The 17,412-nt window shown below is 32.4% G+C and overlaps 7 protein-coding genes across 7 annotated transcripts; 3 read left to right on the forward strand and 4 right to left on the reverse strand.

Moving 5' to 3' along the window:
* Positions 1-1,110: 1,110 nt before the first annotated feature.
* NAEGRDRAFT_29588 (uncharacterized protein) lies at positions 1,111-1,730 on the reverse strand (the record flags this gene model as incomplete). Its single annotated transcript, XM_002682917.1, has 3 exons — positions 1,111-1,199; positions 1,249-1,322; positions 1,399-1,730. Coding segments are annotated over 3 exons (495 nt in total), but the record flags the coding sequence as incomplete, so codon positions are not given.
* Positions 1,731-2,784: 1,054 nt separating this feature from the next.
* On the reverse strand, positions 2,785-8,012 carry NAEGRDRAFT_62059 (uncharacterized protein; the record flags this gene model as incomplete). Its single annotated transcript, XM_002682918.1, has 3 exons — positions 2,785-3,175; positions 3,252-5,566; positions 5,616-8,012. The coding sequence occupies 3 exons, from the start codon at positions 8,010-8,012 to the stop codon at positions 2,785-2,787; spliced, it is 5,103 nt and encodes a 1,700-aa protein (XP_002682964.1).
* A 3,792-nt stretch (positions 8,013-11,804) lies between these two features.
* On the reverse strand, positions 11,805-12,951 carry NAEGRDRAFT_44232 (uncharacterized protein; the record flags this gene model as incomplete). Its single annotated transcript, XM_002682919.1, has 2 exons — positions 11,805-12,712; positions 12,819-12,951. 2 exons carry the CDS (start codon positions 12,949-12,951, stop codon positions 11,805-11,807), a joined length of 1,041 nt encoding a protein of 346 aa, XP_002682965.1.
* A 472-nt stretch (positions 12,952-13,423) lies between these two features.
* Positions 13,424-13,732, reverse strand: NAEGRDRAFT_62062 (uncharacterized protein; the record flags this gene model as incomplete). The annotated part of the gene is made up of 1 exon (XM_002682920.1): positions 13,424-13,732. The coding sequence occupies one exon, from the start codon at positions 13,730-13,732 to the stop codon at positions 13,424-13,426; it is 309 nt and encodes a 102-aa protein (XP_002682966.1).
* A 368-nt stretch (positions 13,733-14,100) lies between these two features.
* Positions 14,101-14,607, forward strand: NAEGRDRAFT_62063 (uncharacterized protein; the record flags this gene model as incomplete). The annotated part of the gene is made up of 1 exon (XM_002682691.1): positions 14,101-14,607. The coding sequence occupies one exon, from the start codon at positions 14,101-14,103 to the stop codon at positions 14,605-14,607; it is 507 nt and encodes a 168-aa protein (XP_002682737.1).
* A 193-nt stretch (positions 14,608-14,800) lies between these two features.
* On the forward strand, positions 14,801-16,305 carry NAEGRDRAFT_77971 (uncharacterized protein; the record flags this gene model as incomplete). Its single annotated transcript, XM_002682692.1, has 1 exon — positions 14,801-16,305. The coding sequence occupies one exon, from the start codon at positions 14,801-14,803 to the stop codon at positions 16,163-16,165; it is 1,365 nt and encodes a 454-aa protein (XP_002682738.1). The 3' UTR covers positions 16,166-16,305.
* Positions 16,306-16,331: 26 nt separating this feature from the next.
* NAEGRDRAFT_77972 (uncharacterized protein) lies at positions 16,332-17,137 on the forward strand (the record flags this gene model as incomplete). Its single annotated transcript, XM_002682693.1, has 2 exons — positions 16,332-16,767; positions 16,833-17,137. The coding sequence occupies 2 exons, from the start codon at positions 16,332-16,334 to the stop codon at positions 17,093-17,095; spliced, it is 699 nt and encodes a 232-aa protein (XP_002682739.1). The 3' UTR covers positions 17,096-17,137.
* Positions 17,138-17,412: the final 275 nt, after the last annotated feature.

Consider the following 17,412-nt stretch of genomic DNA (forward strand, 5'->3'; position numbering starts at 1 on the left):
CTTACATATCACATCTACAAAGAAGGATACTGACATTTTGCTGGCTTTTTCTTTAGCTTGGTTTAAAGTCGTAAGATATTTCTGATCAGCCATTACAATTGGCTGTTTTTCAACATTGGAAAAGGGTTGTGAAAAGTATTTTCTAGAGAATATTTTCAATTGTTTGATTCTTTCAAAATCTTCATCAGTAAAAGTTTTCCTGCATAGTATCTCGTCTGGTATTGATTCATCAATATCATTACTCAAAAAGAAATAATCAAAACCAGGGCCGACATTGGCCTGATACCCGTACCTCGAGTTCTTAACAATGAATCTATGGCATCTAAATATTGATCCAACTTTTTTACAATTGAAGAGATTTTTCTGATTGGTATGATTAATGGTTATAAGGAGAGAATCTGTTTTAGAGTTTGAATCAAAACAAGTGTCATCAATAATTTTCAATGTAAGACTGTAGGCCTTGTTTTCCATTTGTCTCATTGTTTTATAATCATAAACAATTCCATAAATATTATGATTCCCTTCCTGCAGTTCAGATAGTTTAGTATAGATATAGTCAGTATTTTTTCTTTTCTTTTTTGTCAAATCTGTTGTAGATTCCAAATCCACTTGTTTACCATTAAGCATAATAACGGAATCCTTGTCAGCAACTAAAAGATATGGGTGATGTGAATCTTGATGAGTAGTATTATACTCATCATCACGATCGGAATCATCATCCTCAATACAGGGCACAACCATAACATTATATATTGTCAGAACATTCTTTTTTACATCACTAATCCATTCATCAATTTCCAAACCACTAATCCTCGTTTTTGTAAATACTAATTCAATAATAGATGATCGGAGTTGTGTTTTATCAACATGTACATCTTCCAAAAGGAGAGAATAATGTGATTGTATTTTTCTCTTCTTCTTTAAATGATCACCAGAAGTGTGATGGAGACGAACTTGTAGAGGGTTTGATTGATCAATACGGGAAAAGGTTCCATCAATTTGATGTATTTTCATTTTTTTAACAAGAAGTTTTATTTCCACTCGAACTGTATCAGATAACTTTTAACAAGTTTACAATTAATATATTTACAATTTGTCAGTTGGCACAGCTTATCCAAAATATATTGAACCATCACCAGGACCTAAATAACCAACACTCACAAGAACTAGATCAACTATTGCCCACAACCCAACACCACCTTTTATAATAATAAAATTGTCACTTAATTGTCACAACTATTAACTTACCTAGTGTAAATAATTTGAAAACTCCCCAACCAGCATGACCCAAATAAAATCTATCAGCAGAAAATCCAGATAAACTAATATTTCATTTTGTAATGAGCAATTTCAATAGATTTTTCAAGTTGAAGTTCTGAAATTAAAAAGAAAACTTACAATAGGGAAAATACAAAAGTAGATGACCATTTCTTTCCAGTACTATAATTCACTTGGGATACTTTTGAGAAGGATCTATTTCCTAAACAAATAATATTTCTATTCACTTTACAATTTACAATAGTTGTATCTTGGCCTGATTGGAGTCCAGTTTGTGATGGTTTATAATCACAAATATAATGAACATTTTCAATTAATTGCCAACAATATTTACAATAATAAGTCTTTGCAAAACTTGTATCACCATCACAATTTGTTGCTGTACTATTAATTGTACATTGTGTATGATAAATATTTCCTAAAGTACAATTGGATGACATGTTACAACTCAAATAATCAGCACTTAAATCACTGCAATATTCCTAAAATAATGATCATCCGATTAGTAATTCCGAATATATTTATCATCAATTAATAACATACTCTCAATTCCGCACTGGTAATTTGAATTTGTAAAAAACCCAATACAACAACCATCACAAGAAGGGTAGAATAATTCGTTAATGATGGACGAAATCGTCCATTTTGTTGTGTCATTTTTTATTTCCTTCTTTTTTAAAATTGTAAATAATTCAATTTTGCCAATTTAAATATTATTAAATCTTTCCAATCTTGTAACAATAAGAATATGTTCTCTCAAGTCACAATGCAAAAGTCAATCAATAGAATCTATGATATATTGTAGAGAAAATAATCTAATTGATGGCACACCATCAAAATATCTTTGACTTTTCACTCTATCGAATAAATTTGATAATAATGTTGAATTTTGATAGTCCAATCTAAGAGTTAATCCAATTTCATGGTAATGAGTTGAATTTTCATGATCTAATAGATTTTGAATTGTATTCTTGCATTCCTGATGTACTTTGGCAGCTTGTTGCATTTTCCACATCCAAAAACAAAATAAAATTACAAAGCAACACAAACATAAAATTATAATTCCAATAATTATCAATGTTAACACTAGCTCGAATAATCCTTCATCAACAAGTAAATTTTCTCTCACCATCACAACAAATGTAACAAATAATAATATTAGAAATAAAACAAATCCTCCAATCATGATAAAAAATAACCAGAATACAAGCCATCCGACAGGTACATTTACATTCCTTAAATAATGTTTAAATATTTGTGAAGATTCTATCAGGGTTTTTGAAATTTCATCCTCATGATCTTTAATGATATATTGAACACTGGTGAAAAATTCCAAACTCTTCAAATCCAATTTGAATTCGGACAAACATAATTCATGTTCCTCATCTTCAATAGGATCAAATACTGATTGTTTCAGAGTTGGTTCTTGTTTTTGGATTTGAGACATTTTTTTATTTATTTAAAGTTTAAAATATTAAGATAATATATTATTCAGGATTATCAATTTCAATACACCACCTCTTCTTGATCATGATGTGAATGAAGGGATGGTTTTGTCTCCACAACTTCAATATCATTTTCTTCTAAATTTATACAACTACTTGATACTTGATGTTGTAAAGTTGGAGGGGTTTTGGAAAAAATTGGATTTACATGATGTTTTTCTTTCAAGAGATAGGTTTGACACATTCCTTTTCCTTTCACTTCAATACTTCTCTCCTCAAATTCATACAGGTCATATATTCTTTCATATGTTGAACGAGAAATATGGATTCTTCCTGGAATTCCAGTTGACTCCATCCTAGATGACAAATTAATAGTATCTCCCCATAAATCATAGGCAAACTTTTTACGTCCAATCACTCCAGCGACAACACTTCCTGTATTTAATCCAATTCTGTATCAAATGAGTCAATCAATTTAGTGATAAATGAAAGTTATTAAACAATGATGAGGATGAAATCAACACATACCTGATATTAACTTGAGAAGATGGATTTTCTGCATTATACGTTCTAATAACAGTCAGAGTTTCAATAGAGAACTTGATACACCTCTCTGGATGATCGGATTGAGGATTATTATGTAGACCACCCACACAGAAATAAGCATCTCCAATGGTTTTAATCTTTTCCAAACTGTACTTATCAGTCAGGTCATCAAAACCATTCACAATACTATTTAACATTAGAACTAATTCAGATGGATTCATATTAGAAGATAGTTTGGTAAACCCAACCATATCACTGAAAAAACATGTAATGTCTGCAAACTTTTCAGCAATAAAAGTTTCACCATTCTTTAATTTGGTTGCAACAGCGTCAGGTAAAATATTTCTCAATAAATTCTCAGAATTCTTTTTCTCTTCGGCAAGAAGTGCATTTTGCTTCTTTTCTGTTGTAATGTCCTTAATTACAAGTGAAATAATAATTGATCCATTATTGACCTCCGTTCCAAATATACTTATTTGGGCTGGGAATTTTGTTTGATTTTTTCTGATACACTCAATTTCTATCACTTCACCCACAGACAGTTCATCACTGTTATCAGTTGAATGAATTAAATGATGGGTAAGGTTTTTGATCAATTCATGTGAAATTTCATCAAATAAAATTATACAAGGCAGACCAATGACATCAGTTGCAGATTTTCCAAACATTTTCTGTGCAGCAACATTAAAAAGTGTAATTTCTCCCTTTTCATTACATAGAACAGCCCCTTCAACCATAGAATTGAGTAGATTTCTTATGGAATCATCAGTATCAATTTTCTTTCGTTTGGTGCTATGTTTAGTCATGGTATTATACAAGGCAAAGTTTTTCAAAGTATCATTTGAATCAAAATAATCCACTGGGATATAATTCAAAAAGGACCGAAGCATGGTAATTTCATTATCACTCATTTGATAATTCAAAAAGATTATATAATTGAAAAGTGGCAATGTAATAATCCCAACAATAAAAAATACAATACTAATAGCCTTGGAAGAGTTTGAAGTATTGGTTGATAGAGAGTTCAGTAATTCTGTCAAACGATTAATCATTTCATCAGTTAAATTAAAAATATCGAGATAACTTATGAATGTATCTTGTCTAATTGCAAAGAATGGATTCCAAATGTCTTCGTTAAATTTGCTACAAGCATGTGTAACAATGGCAACTAATTCCTGTAGCTTGTAACAAGTACCATTGAACGAACATGTGAGTGGTGATGTTATGATTTCGTCCACTCTCGAATACTTTCCAATAATAGGGGCTGTAACTTCACTACCAAATAATAGTTCTGTAAATCTTGTTTGAACCTCAGATATATAATCTCTATTATCTGTTCTATAGGTAGCCAATTGTGATGCAGAACCTATAGCAACATTGTTAACATTTCTACCAGGTTTAACACCCAAAAACGCGTATAGCTCACTCAATCGAACTGTTAATCTGATCGCTGCTCTCATAACAGCAGTTGCAGTGTCAATATTAACCATTGTTTCAGAGGCTGTTTGGACATTGAGATAATTCTCCATATACATCAATGAAACGTATAATGAAAAACAGAGTAATGCAAGAAATCCTACAGCTATGGATATCCATTTTGGATTCATAAACTCACCCAAATGTTTAGCCTCTTGGTTTGTCTTTCGCTGCAAGTCTTGATAGATATTTCCAATAATATCCTTGGGCAATCTCTTAAATAGAGTAATGATATTTGTCGATTTTCTCATTTCAATTCTACTGATAACTAGAAACATGGAATAAATGATAATCAATACGCCAGTCGAAATAAATAGATAATATCTGAGAATGAGGTCAATGTCTGCATTTTGTACTCGTTTGCTTTCTTGAAATTTAGAACAAAATAGTGCATTAGCATCTGCTGCAGTTCTTCTATTCAAATACAAGTACATAAATAAATAAGATGTTATAGTTTCATTGTAATCTTTTGGTGTCCAATCAATGAATGACTTGGTTAAGGTCATGAATTCTTGAGTGAGTTCACTCATTGATACATTCTTTTTGTAACTTGTCAAATAAGATATTGTACTCTTCTCTACTGAAGCAATTGGAACAACAATGGGATTTTCTGGGGATGTATAATCATTAAACATTTGTTCTGTATACTTTGAAGTCATTGAATTATCAGCCAGTTGTTGCAAATATAGCAAATGTCTCTCGAATCTCATTTTGTGATTTGTTGTGAAATAATTGAGTACTTTACCATCTGTTGAATTTTCATTAGGAATTGCCCAATTCTGATTACCATATAGCTCCTTATATATTTGTCCCATTCTCACCTTTAACAATAAGCACACAATATAATATGATGAAAAACATTAAACTTACCTCTCTGATGAGGGCACTAGGTGATGTACCTGGAAGACAACTCTGAAGAGTTAATGGAATTTCTGTAACTAAACTTCCAAATATCATACATAAAGCAAAAGCCACCACTAACATTAGAACTGATAGAATTGACAAACCAATTAAAAACACATTTCTAAATTTTGATTGGTAGGGAGTATTGAGAGAATTTCTGAAAAACACTTGTTTCTTATCAATAGTTTCTTCTGCATTCTCAATACCGTCAAAGTGGTCTTCCTTCTCATGATCTTCCATTGGATTATCGACAAGTGTGAAGGAATTCTTTCTAATATCAAATACATTGACTGGAGAGTTTGGAGTGGAATTAAAATAGGGAGTTATCTTGTTTTTAAATCGTTTCTCGCTCTTTCCTCTGGAGAATAATGAAACTGTTCTTGTTTTTGACTCTTCTTCTTCCATTTGAAAGGCTTGTTCAAAGAGTATGGATGATGTCTCTTTATCAAATTTGAAATTTTCCAAATAACTTGCATAAAATCTCAAAACAGTCTTGTCATGTTTAAAATTTGTCATAAGGTGGTTGAATAGTTTGTCACAATACACTGTGAGAGAGGTTGCTTTTGAATTGAGCTGAGAAATTTTCTTTTCATTTGGTAGGTCGCTTAAAACTTCTTTCCAAAACATTCTATGCACGGCCCACAATTCATCTTCTTTCCTTTCAATGTCGTTCAACATTGCCTTAACTTCCACTTGATTTATGCCATTACTTTTTGTGGAATTATCAATTTCAATTTCCTTCATTCTCTCATGAATTAAAGTTCTGGTCCATGAGTTTTCCACAAATCTGAGTGCCTTCTTCAAGATGAAAGAACTGAATGAAGTTCTATTCTCATCAACCCATTGATAGGCAATGATGAGAGCACTCGTGAGTAGAATTTCTGGTGACTGCACGCACTTGTTTGCAATGACCAATTTAATGAAAGTTAATGCCATAGCCGAATCATCTGAATTCTCTCCTGAAAATCGAAGAAATAAATTCAAATTCCTTAAAGACTCCTGTTCCATATAGATTGCAACTGCCTCCTTTTCCATGACACTAGTGCTCTTTCTATTCTCATCGAGTGAAGTTGCGTGTATTATTCCTTTCCTTAGAACTTTCCTCACTTTATAACACACCACCCTAGTGTAAATTTCCATTGCTATTCCACCCAAAATTCCACCAACAACAATGAGAGAAAGAGTAAGGCCCATCAACCCCAAGCTCTTCTCCTTATTGTAAGTGGGATCAAAGACAAAGACTAATTGATTGATGAAAACACCAATTGATGCTCCGAAACGCCCGAATACTGCACTCGAATAAACACTGTTGAAATTTCTCTTCAGTAAAGGAACCAGTTTTAACAAGAGAAATATTTGTAATATGGAGCTTAAGATGTGAATAATTCCTCGAATAAAAATTAAATGTTGTGGAATTAGAAATATGACAAATATTTCCAAACCAATAGATGCTACTGTTGACATGATTGGAAAATTATCGTTGGATGTGAAAGGCAGTGAGCTATGTCCATGATTGGGCATTAACAGAATAGAACAAGATGTTGCAAAAATTATCACAGGAGCCATGCAGCACATTACAATGAATAATATTAAATTAGGATCTCCATGACATGCTACAGTGCTATTTCTTGTCAACATGTAAAGATAAACATTTTCCTTCTCAGCATACACCTGAACAGTGGTATTACATTGAATGAAATAACTCATTAGGAACATGGTTAATGGAGATAGAATGGCACAAACAGCTCCAGCTCTCTGTCTCAAGTTTCTTAAACGTGTGTGGGCTTTTCCTTTTAGAGTCTTGTACTCAATGAATAATACGAGGAAGAAGAGACAATACAACGATAACAGAATACAGGTCAGTATGATGGTGGATGTGTAGTCAATATCATCGAGAGAGAACGTAATGGGATAGTTCAAAACTTTGAATACCCAACCAGAATAGACGCCATATGGCCCAATCACATGTTCTGTTTCCTTCAGGTCATATCTTGTATCGGAGGAAATGGTTGGAAATATTACATTCACCCAATAGAGGTAAGCGTAAGCCAAATAGATGAGTATCTTTTCATATTTCTTTACGCTTACCTCACTACTCTTCACTGAAATGTAAAAATTGATAAGTTTTTCATTAAAGACATGAAGGAAGGAGCTGTGAGTATGTGAAGTGGCAGAAGTTTCTGAATTTGCTGTTGAACCTCCGTCAACAACAGACTGGGTGTAGTAGCTTAGTCCGCCACCACCACTTCCTACATGGCTTTGATTTCCTTGCAGGAAAGGAATTGTAATATTACTTGATGAGACATTGATCAATGGTCCACTATTTGAGTGTGGCTGTTGAGGATGCAACTCATGACTTTGCATGGTGTTGTGATATTAGTTTTAATAACCAAAGGCGGTTCAATTCATGAGAAGAAGGTAAATTTCAATTGAGCGTTGGGCCGACTTTCAATCAGTTAAATGGATATTAAGGAGTTTAAAATGTTGATATCCTGATTTGAATATTTTGAACAGCTCTAATAACTGTAACTGTACTGGGTGAGCGATCCTCAATTTTCTTGACATTAAAAAGGGATTTATTTTGATATTCACAAAGTTCTATGATGAGAGAATTTAAAAGACTTTTTGACTCGAACCATCCTCAATATTTACTTGCTAATTTCAGGTTTTAAGAAGCTGATCATTAAAGAATAATGGGTGAGGAAATTGAAAGGAAAAATAAACCGTTTCATTTAAAACGTGTTCCTTGTTTGCTACAACAAAAAGGAATTCTGCTTGGGTTCTATCTTGAGTTAAGGAACATTCTAAAAAAAAACTATTATTAAAAAAACGTCTCGATTGTCGTCTTCTACCCTCTCGGAAACAAATAGCACCACCATCACGTTTAAAATGTACCAAGTCTATTGTGCTGCAACAGGAAAAGCTGAGCAACAAGATCAAGTTGAGTACAAAGAATCTGTTTTAGAACTTGATGCCACAAAAAAGATTATTCCATTCCGTCTTGCTTTGGATGAGAGCACACAATTCCTCTATCAACCAAGCAAATTTTCTATTGAGACTAATACCCCTTTAAACTCTCAACCAGCTACTTTGCAATCTCTCGTCAATCATTCAAATTTTCTTGATGTCCAAAATATTTACGAAAGATTGAATTTGATTGTCAATCAGGCTCAAGAAATTTGTCAAGTTACTGAGGCAAGATTTGTAGAATGTGACGATAAGAAAAATAAGAGATTCATTATCCAATCAGCAAAGGACACTCTTGTATCATTTATTAGAGAAAAAACCTTCAAAAACTATTGTGATATTATTGAAGAACTCTCCAATAGTTTTTCCTCTAACAGTCAATATGTAAATGACCTCTCTTTTGAGAGCATCAAGGATGAACTCACCCAAAACAAAACTGTAAATAACTGTGACCTCATGACTGCTCTCAAATTGGATGAGAAAATGTTATCAAACCTCATTACAACTGTAAAATCACAGCAACAAATGATCAATTTGAATCAGAGTAAGACCTACATTCTCGAGCAATTGAATGAAATTTCAGGAAAGGACGAAGAACAAGTCGAAGAATTATCATCACTCGACCAAAGAATGCAATCACTTATCCAACACCAAAGAGAAAAGATTCAAACTCTCCTTTCAGAATACGAATCAGTTAAATTGACCAACGATGATCTTCAATTGTACAGCTTTGAATATCAAGCAAGAAATTTGCACGAAGAAATTTTAACAATCGAAAATAATGTAAGAGAGAATCAAAGTATTTACTTGGTAAAAGATTATGCATTCAGAGTATTATTGAACCAACAAATGTTAAAGGTTTGCGAGAGAACAACACTCATTTTGTTAATGATGAGATTTTTCAATCAATCAAAAGAAGGAGGTGCTCTTGAAAAGTTAATATTCCTCTCAAAGCTCCCAGACGTTAATAGACAATTGATGAATGAAATTGTAGCCAGAAGAGAAAACTTTGTTGAGAATATTCTTATTCAAAACTTTAGAAGTTTTACTGAGTCTATCAAGCAAGCATGTCAAGATGAAAATGATAGAAGAGATCAAGTAGAGAAGAGTGCTATTGATGGTTTAACTGAGATTCAAACTCAAGAATTGAAATCGATTATTCCTGGTATTGTAGGGGAAAGAATTCCAATTAATCTTATAATTGATGGTCTTGCCAAATTGGAAAGAAGCATCTCTAGAACTATTGATACTCATCTTCCACAATCTAATTCAGGAGAAAATGAAGAGAATGACTTTTTCTTAATTTCAAAGCCATCAGAAAACCTCACCCAATCCACTCATGACTTGTCAAGTATGACTACTAGTGCTTTGATTGAATATACTGACCGTAAAACTGAGGCATTACCAAATCCAAATTTTATTTACCAAAATGTAGATAATGAATTTGTTGAAGTACCAACACAACTTTTACAATCTGTGGTACAACAACCATCTGAAGACTATTCACAACTTCAAAATACCATTCTCATGCTTAAAAAAGAAGTTGATTCTTTGAAAGAACAACTTGAAAAGAGTGAAGAGCAAATCAAAGAGAGTGAAGAACAAATCAAAGTTAGCTATGCCAAGCTCATTGATAGAGAAAATACAATTGACGAACAAATGAGATCAATCAAAAATCTCGAAAGTAATCTTTCAGAAATGAAAAAAGAATTAGATGAAAGTGCACAATATGTTCAAACTCTCAGTAATAATGTCGAAGATTTGACCTGCAAGATTGAACAAAGTGAAAGAGAAAAGCTTCTGAACTCTGGAGTGCACTCAGAATCAGTTTCACAACTTGAATCTGTAGTAACTCAATTAGAAACATCCAAGAAGGATCTTCAAGACAAGTTGATTAGAATGGCCACTGAATTCAGCAAGCTAGACCAATCATCAAAGGCTAAAGATGAACAAATCAAGGCCAGCGATGAACAACTTAAGGCTCAAGACGAGAAAATTCATTCTGATGCCGAACAAATTATGTTACTTACAAAGTCATTGCAAGATTCTGAATCAGTTAACGAAAAGTTACAACAAGATCTTGACTCTTTGAATGAAAAACTTGAACAACAATGTATGAACTTGTTGTTATCTGATAGAAAAGTAGAAACTCTAGAAGAAGCAACCAAGAACCTCACTCAACAACTTGATGACTGCCAGACCGAGTTGAATGTAGTGAAGGAAGAAAGAGTTCTAGTAGAAAGAAATTTGAGAGTACAAGTTAATGAACTCACCGAATCTGTTAACAAATTATCAGAAACCAACAATCAATTGAAAGAGAAACATTCCGACCTCTCAAATAAGCATTCTTCTACTATTTCCGAATTAGAATCCCTCTCTCAAAATTTGTTTGCTCAACACAAAACTGCTCAAGAGAACGATATCAAGCTGAAGGTAGCAGATGAAACTAACAAAGTTCTGCAAGAAAAACTTACTTCTAGTGAAGAAAAGTTAGCACACTCACAAGAGAAAATTAACACTTTAACCTTCGAGTTGGAAAATACCAGAACAATGCTCGAAAAAGCCAAGTCCCAACCTCCAGTAGTCCATTCACCTGTTATTTCCTCCAACAACGATGAAAACGAAAAGTTAAAGAAAGAAGTTAAGGAACTCACCATTAAGGCTCAAATGTACGAGACAGCAACTCTTAAGAGCGCTGCCTCAGTAACTACTTTACAAAAGAAGATTCAAGAACAACAAATTGCTCTCAAAGAACAAGAAGATACACTCAAATTCCTTCAAGAGCAATATTCTCAATTAGAAAAGAGCTATATTCAAGTTCAAAACGACAAGACACAACAACCAACAGGAAAGACCTTTGTTAGTTTAGAGCCAGAATTGAATGATCTTGTCATTTTCTTCAAAGGAAACAACAGCAATAAGGATATTTTCACTGCTATTAGCAAGAATGCCAATAGAATTATAATAGCTCCTGAATCTCTCGGCACTTTGAAGGAAAGATATGGCGAGGCATTCGAAAAATTGAACATTGTTGTAGGTAAAATTGTTTATTTGGAACAATCCAATCCTTCCTACAACCCATTCAATTTGAACACTCCTTACGCAACTGCTTTTATTGAAGAGTTGTTGTAAATAAATTTGTAATAATACGTCTACTTTGGATAGCATTTATATTTATTATTAACTGATTTACATATATTGATCGATTTTAGCTGGCATTTCCTCAATGGTTGTGGAATAGTGTTGTTCAATATCTTTCAAAACACCAACATCCATTTCTGTAACAAAGTTAATTGCAACACCCTTTCTTCCATATCTACCAGATCTACCAATTCTGTGAATATAATTTTCTCTATTTGTTGGCAAATCATAATTGATAACAAGTGACACCTGTTGTACATCAATACCTCTAGCCCACACATCTGTAGTGATTAACACTCTCGATTGACCTTTTCTGAATTCTTCCATAATGGCTTCACGTTCCTTCTGTGGCATTTGTCCATGCATAAATGATACTGTAAAGTTATGTTTCTTCATTTGTTTAGCAAGCCATTCTACTTTATCTCTCTTATTACAAAATATGACAGCTTGTGTAACAGTAAGAGAGTCATATAAATCACATAAAGTTTCAAATTTCCAATCTTCCTTTTCTACAGCAATGAAAAATTGTTTAATTCCTTCCAAAGTAACTTCATCTCTCTTTACAAGAATTCTAATTGGATCAGTCATAAATTGTTGTGTAATTTCCAAAACTTCTGCAGGAAGTGTAGCAGAAATTAATACAATTTGTGTATTATTCAATAGACGATAAATTTGATAAATTTGTTCCTTAAATCCTTGACTTAACATTTCATCAGCTTCATCCAATACCAGTAATTTGATATGTTTAGTATTGAGGTGTTGTTGTCTCATCATATCATAAACTCTTCCAGGTGTACCACTCACAACATGAACTCCACTTTCCAATTTTTTAATATCCTCACCAACTTTATTACCTCCAACACAGGCATGGACTTGTGCATGAAGATAATCTCCTAGGTATGACATGACTCTTTGAGTTTGTTGAGCGAGTTCACGTGTTGGTGAGAGAACAATTGCTTGTGGATGTAATTGTTTAATGTTTAACATTTGCAAAATTGCAATTGAAAATGTTGCAGTTTTACCTATAATGATGATTAATTTTTTAATTCTTTTTAAACTTACCTGTTCCTGATTGACTTTGTGCAATTAAATCATTTCCTTGTGTAATTGGTTTAATAGCTCGCTGTTGGATAGCTGATGGTTTTGTAAATCCATATTGATAAATTCCACGAAGTAAATCATCATTTAATCCCATATCTTCAAAAGTAGGACAAACTTCCAACTTGACAGAAGCACTAATATCCTCTCCAGTTTCTGTTTTTCCTTGTTTTTTTAAATTATTTACAGATGATTCCGATTTTTTTGATGTTTTACTTGAATGAGAAGTAGTGGAGGAGGAAGCTGCTGATGATGACTTTTTACCTGATGATGTTGATTTCATTTTTTATTTTCTTTTATTGCATTCATGTACATATTGAACATCATAAAGAGGATACACCAAAATTCTCAACAACAGGAGATGAAGCCAATTCGTTATTAAAGTGGATCCACACTGGTTAAATTGGAGATGTTTCCTCTCTGCATATGTATATCCTTCTCGGAAAACAATATTGCCCTCTATGGAACACATAAAAAGAATACACAAAACAATCATTATTACAATTTAAAAACAATTTTATTTTGTTATTATATATTTTGTTAATATAATTTTAATGTACATTCACAATTTACAAGCCAAGAAGTTGCTTCTTCTTCAAATCAAACTCTTTTTGAGTAATGACACCCTTATCCCTCAAGCTGGCCAATTTTTCCAATTCAGAATATTTATCAGAATCACCAACACCTCCAGTTTTAACTTCTCTCTTCACTTCACTCTTTAAAGATTGTTTCGTCTCTGTTGTAGTTATGGAAGGAACTTGACCCTTCTCATATGGATTTTGGTTGACAGTTTTTTGTTTATTCCAATCGTGAAGTACTTTTTGATTGGAGAAGGTAATTTTACTATCATCCTTTTCTTTTGCATTGAGTGTTAACATGGTATTGTACTTGTGAGCTGAGTGAAAAAAACTTATTCCAAATTTTATATAAATTGTGTAAAAACTCACCTTCCTTGTCTTTTTGCTCAAAGCTGTTTAATCTATCTCTGATTGAACTCATTTTTTTTTATAATTATTGTTTGATGACATTTGAAGGATTTTTTAACTTCCTCTCATCAAATTTAAAGAGTTTTCATATGTAAGAGAGAGTGTAAAAAGAAATATATTGCCTTTACAAACAATAACCATTCAATTGTTTTCTTTTACTGTTTTCTTTTACAAAAACTTTCAAAAGTAAATTTAAATTCAACAACACATCAAACTCATTTGGTCCAGTCAAGTCAAAAGCCAAATCAATCAAAAAAAAAATGACATCTAACACAACAGTTGCTAATGATGCTTTAACCAAAGTAAAGGAGAACGTGGAAAAACTCAAGAAGGATGCTCTTAACCTTGTAAATAATGTCAAAACCAAGAAACAACTTGAATCAGATGATCTCAGAGTTGTTTCACTTGCCTTGTTAACACTCTGGACAGTTCTTTCCTTACTTTTACCTGGTGTGATCAGATTTATTTTAGCTAGTGGTTTATCTTTCTCAATTTCTGATAATTATGATAGTGTAAGAGTTGTTGATGAATTTATCAGATTGAGTGGATGTTTCACTCTTGCATTATTCATCTTGAATTACTTGTCAATTAATTGGAACAATGATGCTCAAACAGATGTTTTACGTGTAATGGCCTTCTTCAATGCACTTGTTGTGGCAGTTGGTATTTTAAATTTGGTTTCAGGTGGTTCATTTGCCTATTTGCTTCTTTCCATTGTTGCTGGTGGTTTGGCCTTCTTTTATGCAAAGGCTTCAAAATTATTCTAAATTATTAACAATTTCTTGTTATTATTTTATAATAAATAGCAATTAAAATAAATATGTGATCAAATGATATTGAAGAAACGTGTTTAATAAAACGTGTCTATTTGGAATCTATTATTAAAAGGTTGGTTATCATCATCATCATCAGATGTATTAAAGTTGTATTATGTACATGATTTTAGTTACAAACAAAAAAATGTCTACCGAGAAGGAGGAATCAACAAGGGAAAACACAACAACTGTTGTTCCTTCCACTAATGACGATAATCAAAAGAAAAATATTACATCATCAAGTGGTAGCAGTAGTACTAATGCATCCACATCATTACCGGAAGAGAGTGATTTTATTTCTAAAGCCCTCAGCCTGTTAATCATGTTGGGAGTTGTTGGAGTAGCACTGTATTTGAGGTCAGTCAATCAATCAGAAAAAGTCTCTCGCTTAGATACTTTTCAAAAAGTTGAAATTATTCCCGAATTATTTATTACTTCTGAGGATGGTAGTAGAAGAAAGGACAATATTGATTCACTTGTTGTCTATAAACATGAATGGTTAATAACTACAGCTAAAGCATCCAATGCATTATTTATATTTGAAGCCAAGACTGGAAAATACTTGTTTACTAAATCTCTGAAAACTGGAGACTACGAAGCAAATAGACCAAATGGAATTACTCTCTTCACCATTCTTGATAAGGAATATTTATTTGTCACAGAAAGAGATGGAAGGAGAGTTTGTATTGTAGATATTGGAGATGATTTCAAAATTGTCTACTCATTCGGAGAGGAAGTATTGAAGAGACCTTATGCTCTCGATTTGATGAAAACAAATTCTAATCAAGACGAGGAAACTTATCATGTCTTTGTAACTGATAATTACATGCTCAAAGATTCTAAAGGAAAACTCAAAGTGGTTCCACCATCTGACAAGTTGGACAAGAGAATTCAACTCTTTGAAATTATCGCCAATAAGAAGGATTATACATTCCAATCTAAATATGTCAAAAAGATTGGAAGCATACTTGAGGAGGCAACATCTGGAGTTTTGAACATTGTGGAAACTGTCGTTATTGATGAGGCATATGATAGATTACTCATTGCTGATGAGCATATTTTGAATATCAAAATATACAATTTTTCCTCACACGAATTTTCAGGTAATACCATTGGATTGGCAGCAGGTCAAACCACTAGTACCAATAATGTAAAATGTCCAAAAGATTTTTCATTTGCTGGCGAACCAGAAGGGTTCGTTATTTATTCCTGTCAAACCACCAATAAGGCTAGAAGTGTAGAAACAGGATTTTACATTTTCACAGATCAACTTGATGATAGAACCAAGTTCCACATTGTAAGAAGAGACAATTTGTGTTATGTTGGATCTTTTATGGGCAATGTTGTTTCCAAGACTGATGGTGTCACTATTGATGAAACATTGGGAATTTTCTACGCTGTACATAATGATAGTGTTATTGGTACATTTAAAATTAAAGATATTCTCAATCGTGTAGTGAAGAAGAATTTGAGTGCAAGTGAGCTAGCTCAAATATGTCCACCTCTCTAAAATCTATTTTTCAAACCAGAATGCATAACAATTTCAATTTTCTAATTTGAAGATTTTGAACGGCACCCAATAGTATTAAGATATTTGAAAATCATATTGCTAGCCATTCAACTTCAATTATAAAAATAATAATAGATAATTTATTGAATATCAAAAAATTTAAAAAATGGCCTCTACATCACACCACAACTCGGAAACTGTTGTTCTTTCCCAAGCTCTTGATGCTACAAATAAACCAATTGTTGCTGTAGATATTGATGAAGTATTGGCACCTTTTGTACCATTATTGATTGAATTTTATAACAAACATCATTTACTTGAAGGACAAGAGCCATTAACTATGGATTTGTTTCATAATTATCATTTTAGATATGTATGGGGAGGAAGTGAAGAAAGATCAAGAGAAATTGTGAATCAATTTCTTGAAAGTGATTTATTTATTAATCAACCAATGTTGGACAAGTCATCATTTAATGTTTTACAAAAATTAGGAGAAAAGTACAAGTTGGTTATTGTCACATCTAGACAATACAAGATTAAGAATCAAACAGAAAATCTTTTAAAGACATATTTTCCAGAAACATTTGCTGAAATTCTTTTAGGTAAGTATTGTTAAATATTTATTTTAATAATTCTAAAATATTTTCATTAAAATGATTTAAAAAAGGAAACCATTATGGTGACAATGGAGAAACCCAAATGTCTAAACCAGAAATGTGTAAACAATTGAATGCAGTATTACTTATTGATGATTCTCTGAAATATTGTGAACAATGTGTAAGTGAGAAAATACCTGCCATTCTATTTGGAAATTATGCTTGGAATAAAAATACTGAACCATTGGATAATGGGTGGATCATTAGGGTAGATGGATGGAGTCAAGTTGAACAAGCTGTAGAAAACATGCTTAAACAACATAATCACATATAAACATTTTAGAATAATTTTAACTAAACAACACAAAAATAATTGAAAAATCAGGTCATTATATTTTCAAGTATTCCAATGTAACGCTCTTAATAACAACCTAATTTCCACAAGGTTCGCTCCCATTAAGGTGCTTAGTTTTTGACTATTCGAGAAGAGTGCTGTAATTCAATTTTCCAAATTGGTCCAATAGCTCCATTGCTTGCATTAATATGAAGTTGTGGATTTCATAATGCCAATCTGCATAATATTATTAGCGTGTGTTATCTTAGTGGCTGCACATTATCTTCAATTTAAAGAAATTAAAAAAAATTGCAACC

Source organism: Naegleria gruberi, assembly GCF_000004985.1.
Source record: "Naegleria gruberi genomic scaffold NAEGRscaffold_2, whole genome shotgun sequence".
In the NCBI taxonomy this organism is placed as follows: domain Eukaryota; phylum Heterolobosea; class Eutetramitea; order Acrasida; family Naegleriidae; genus Naegleria; species Naegleria gruberi.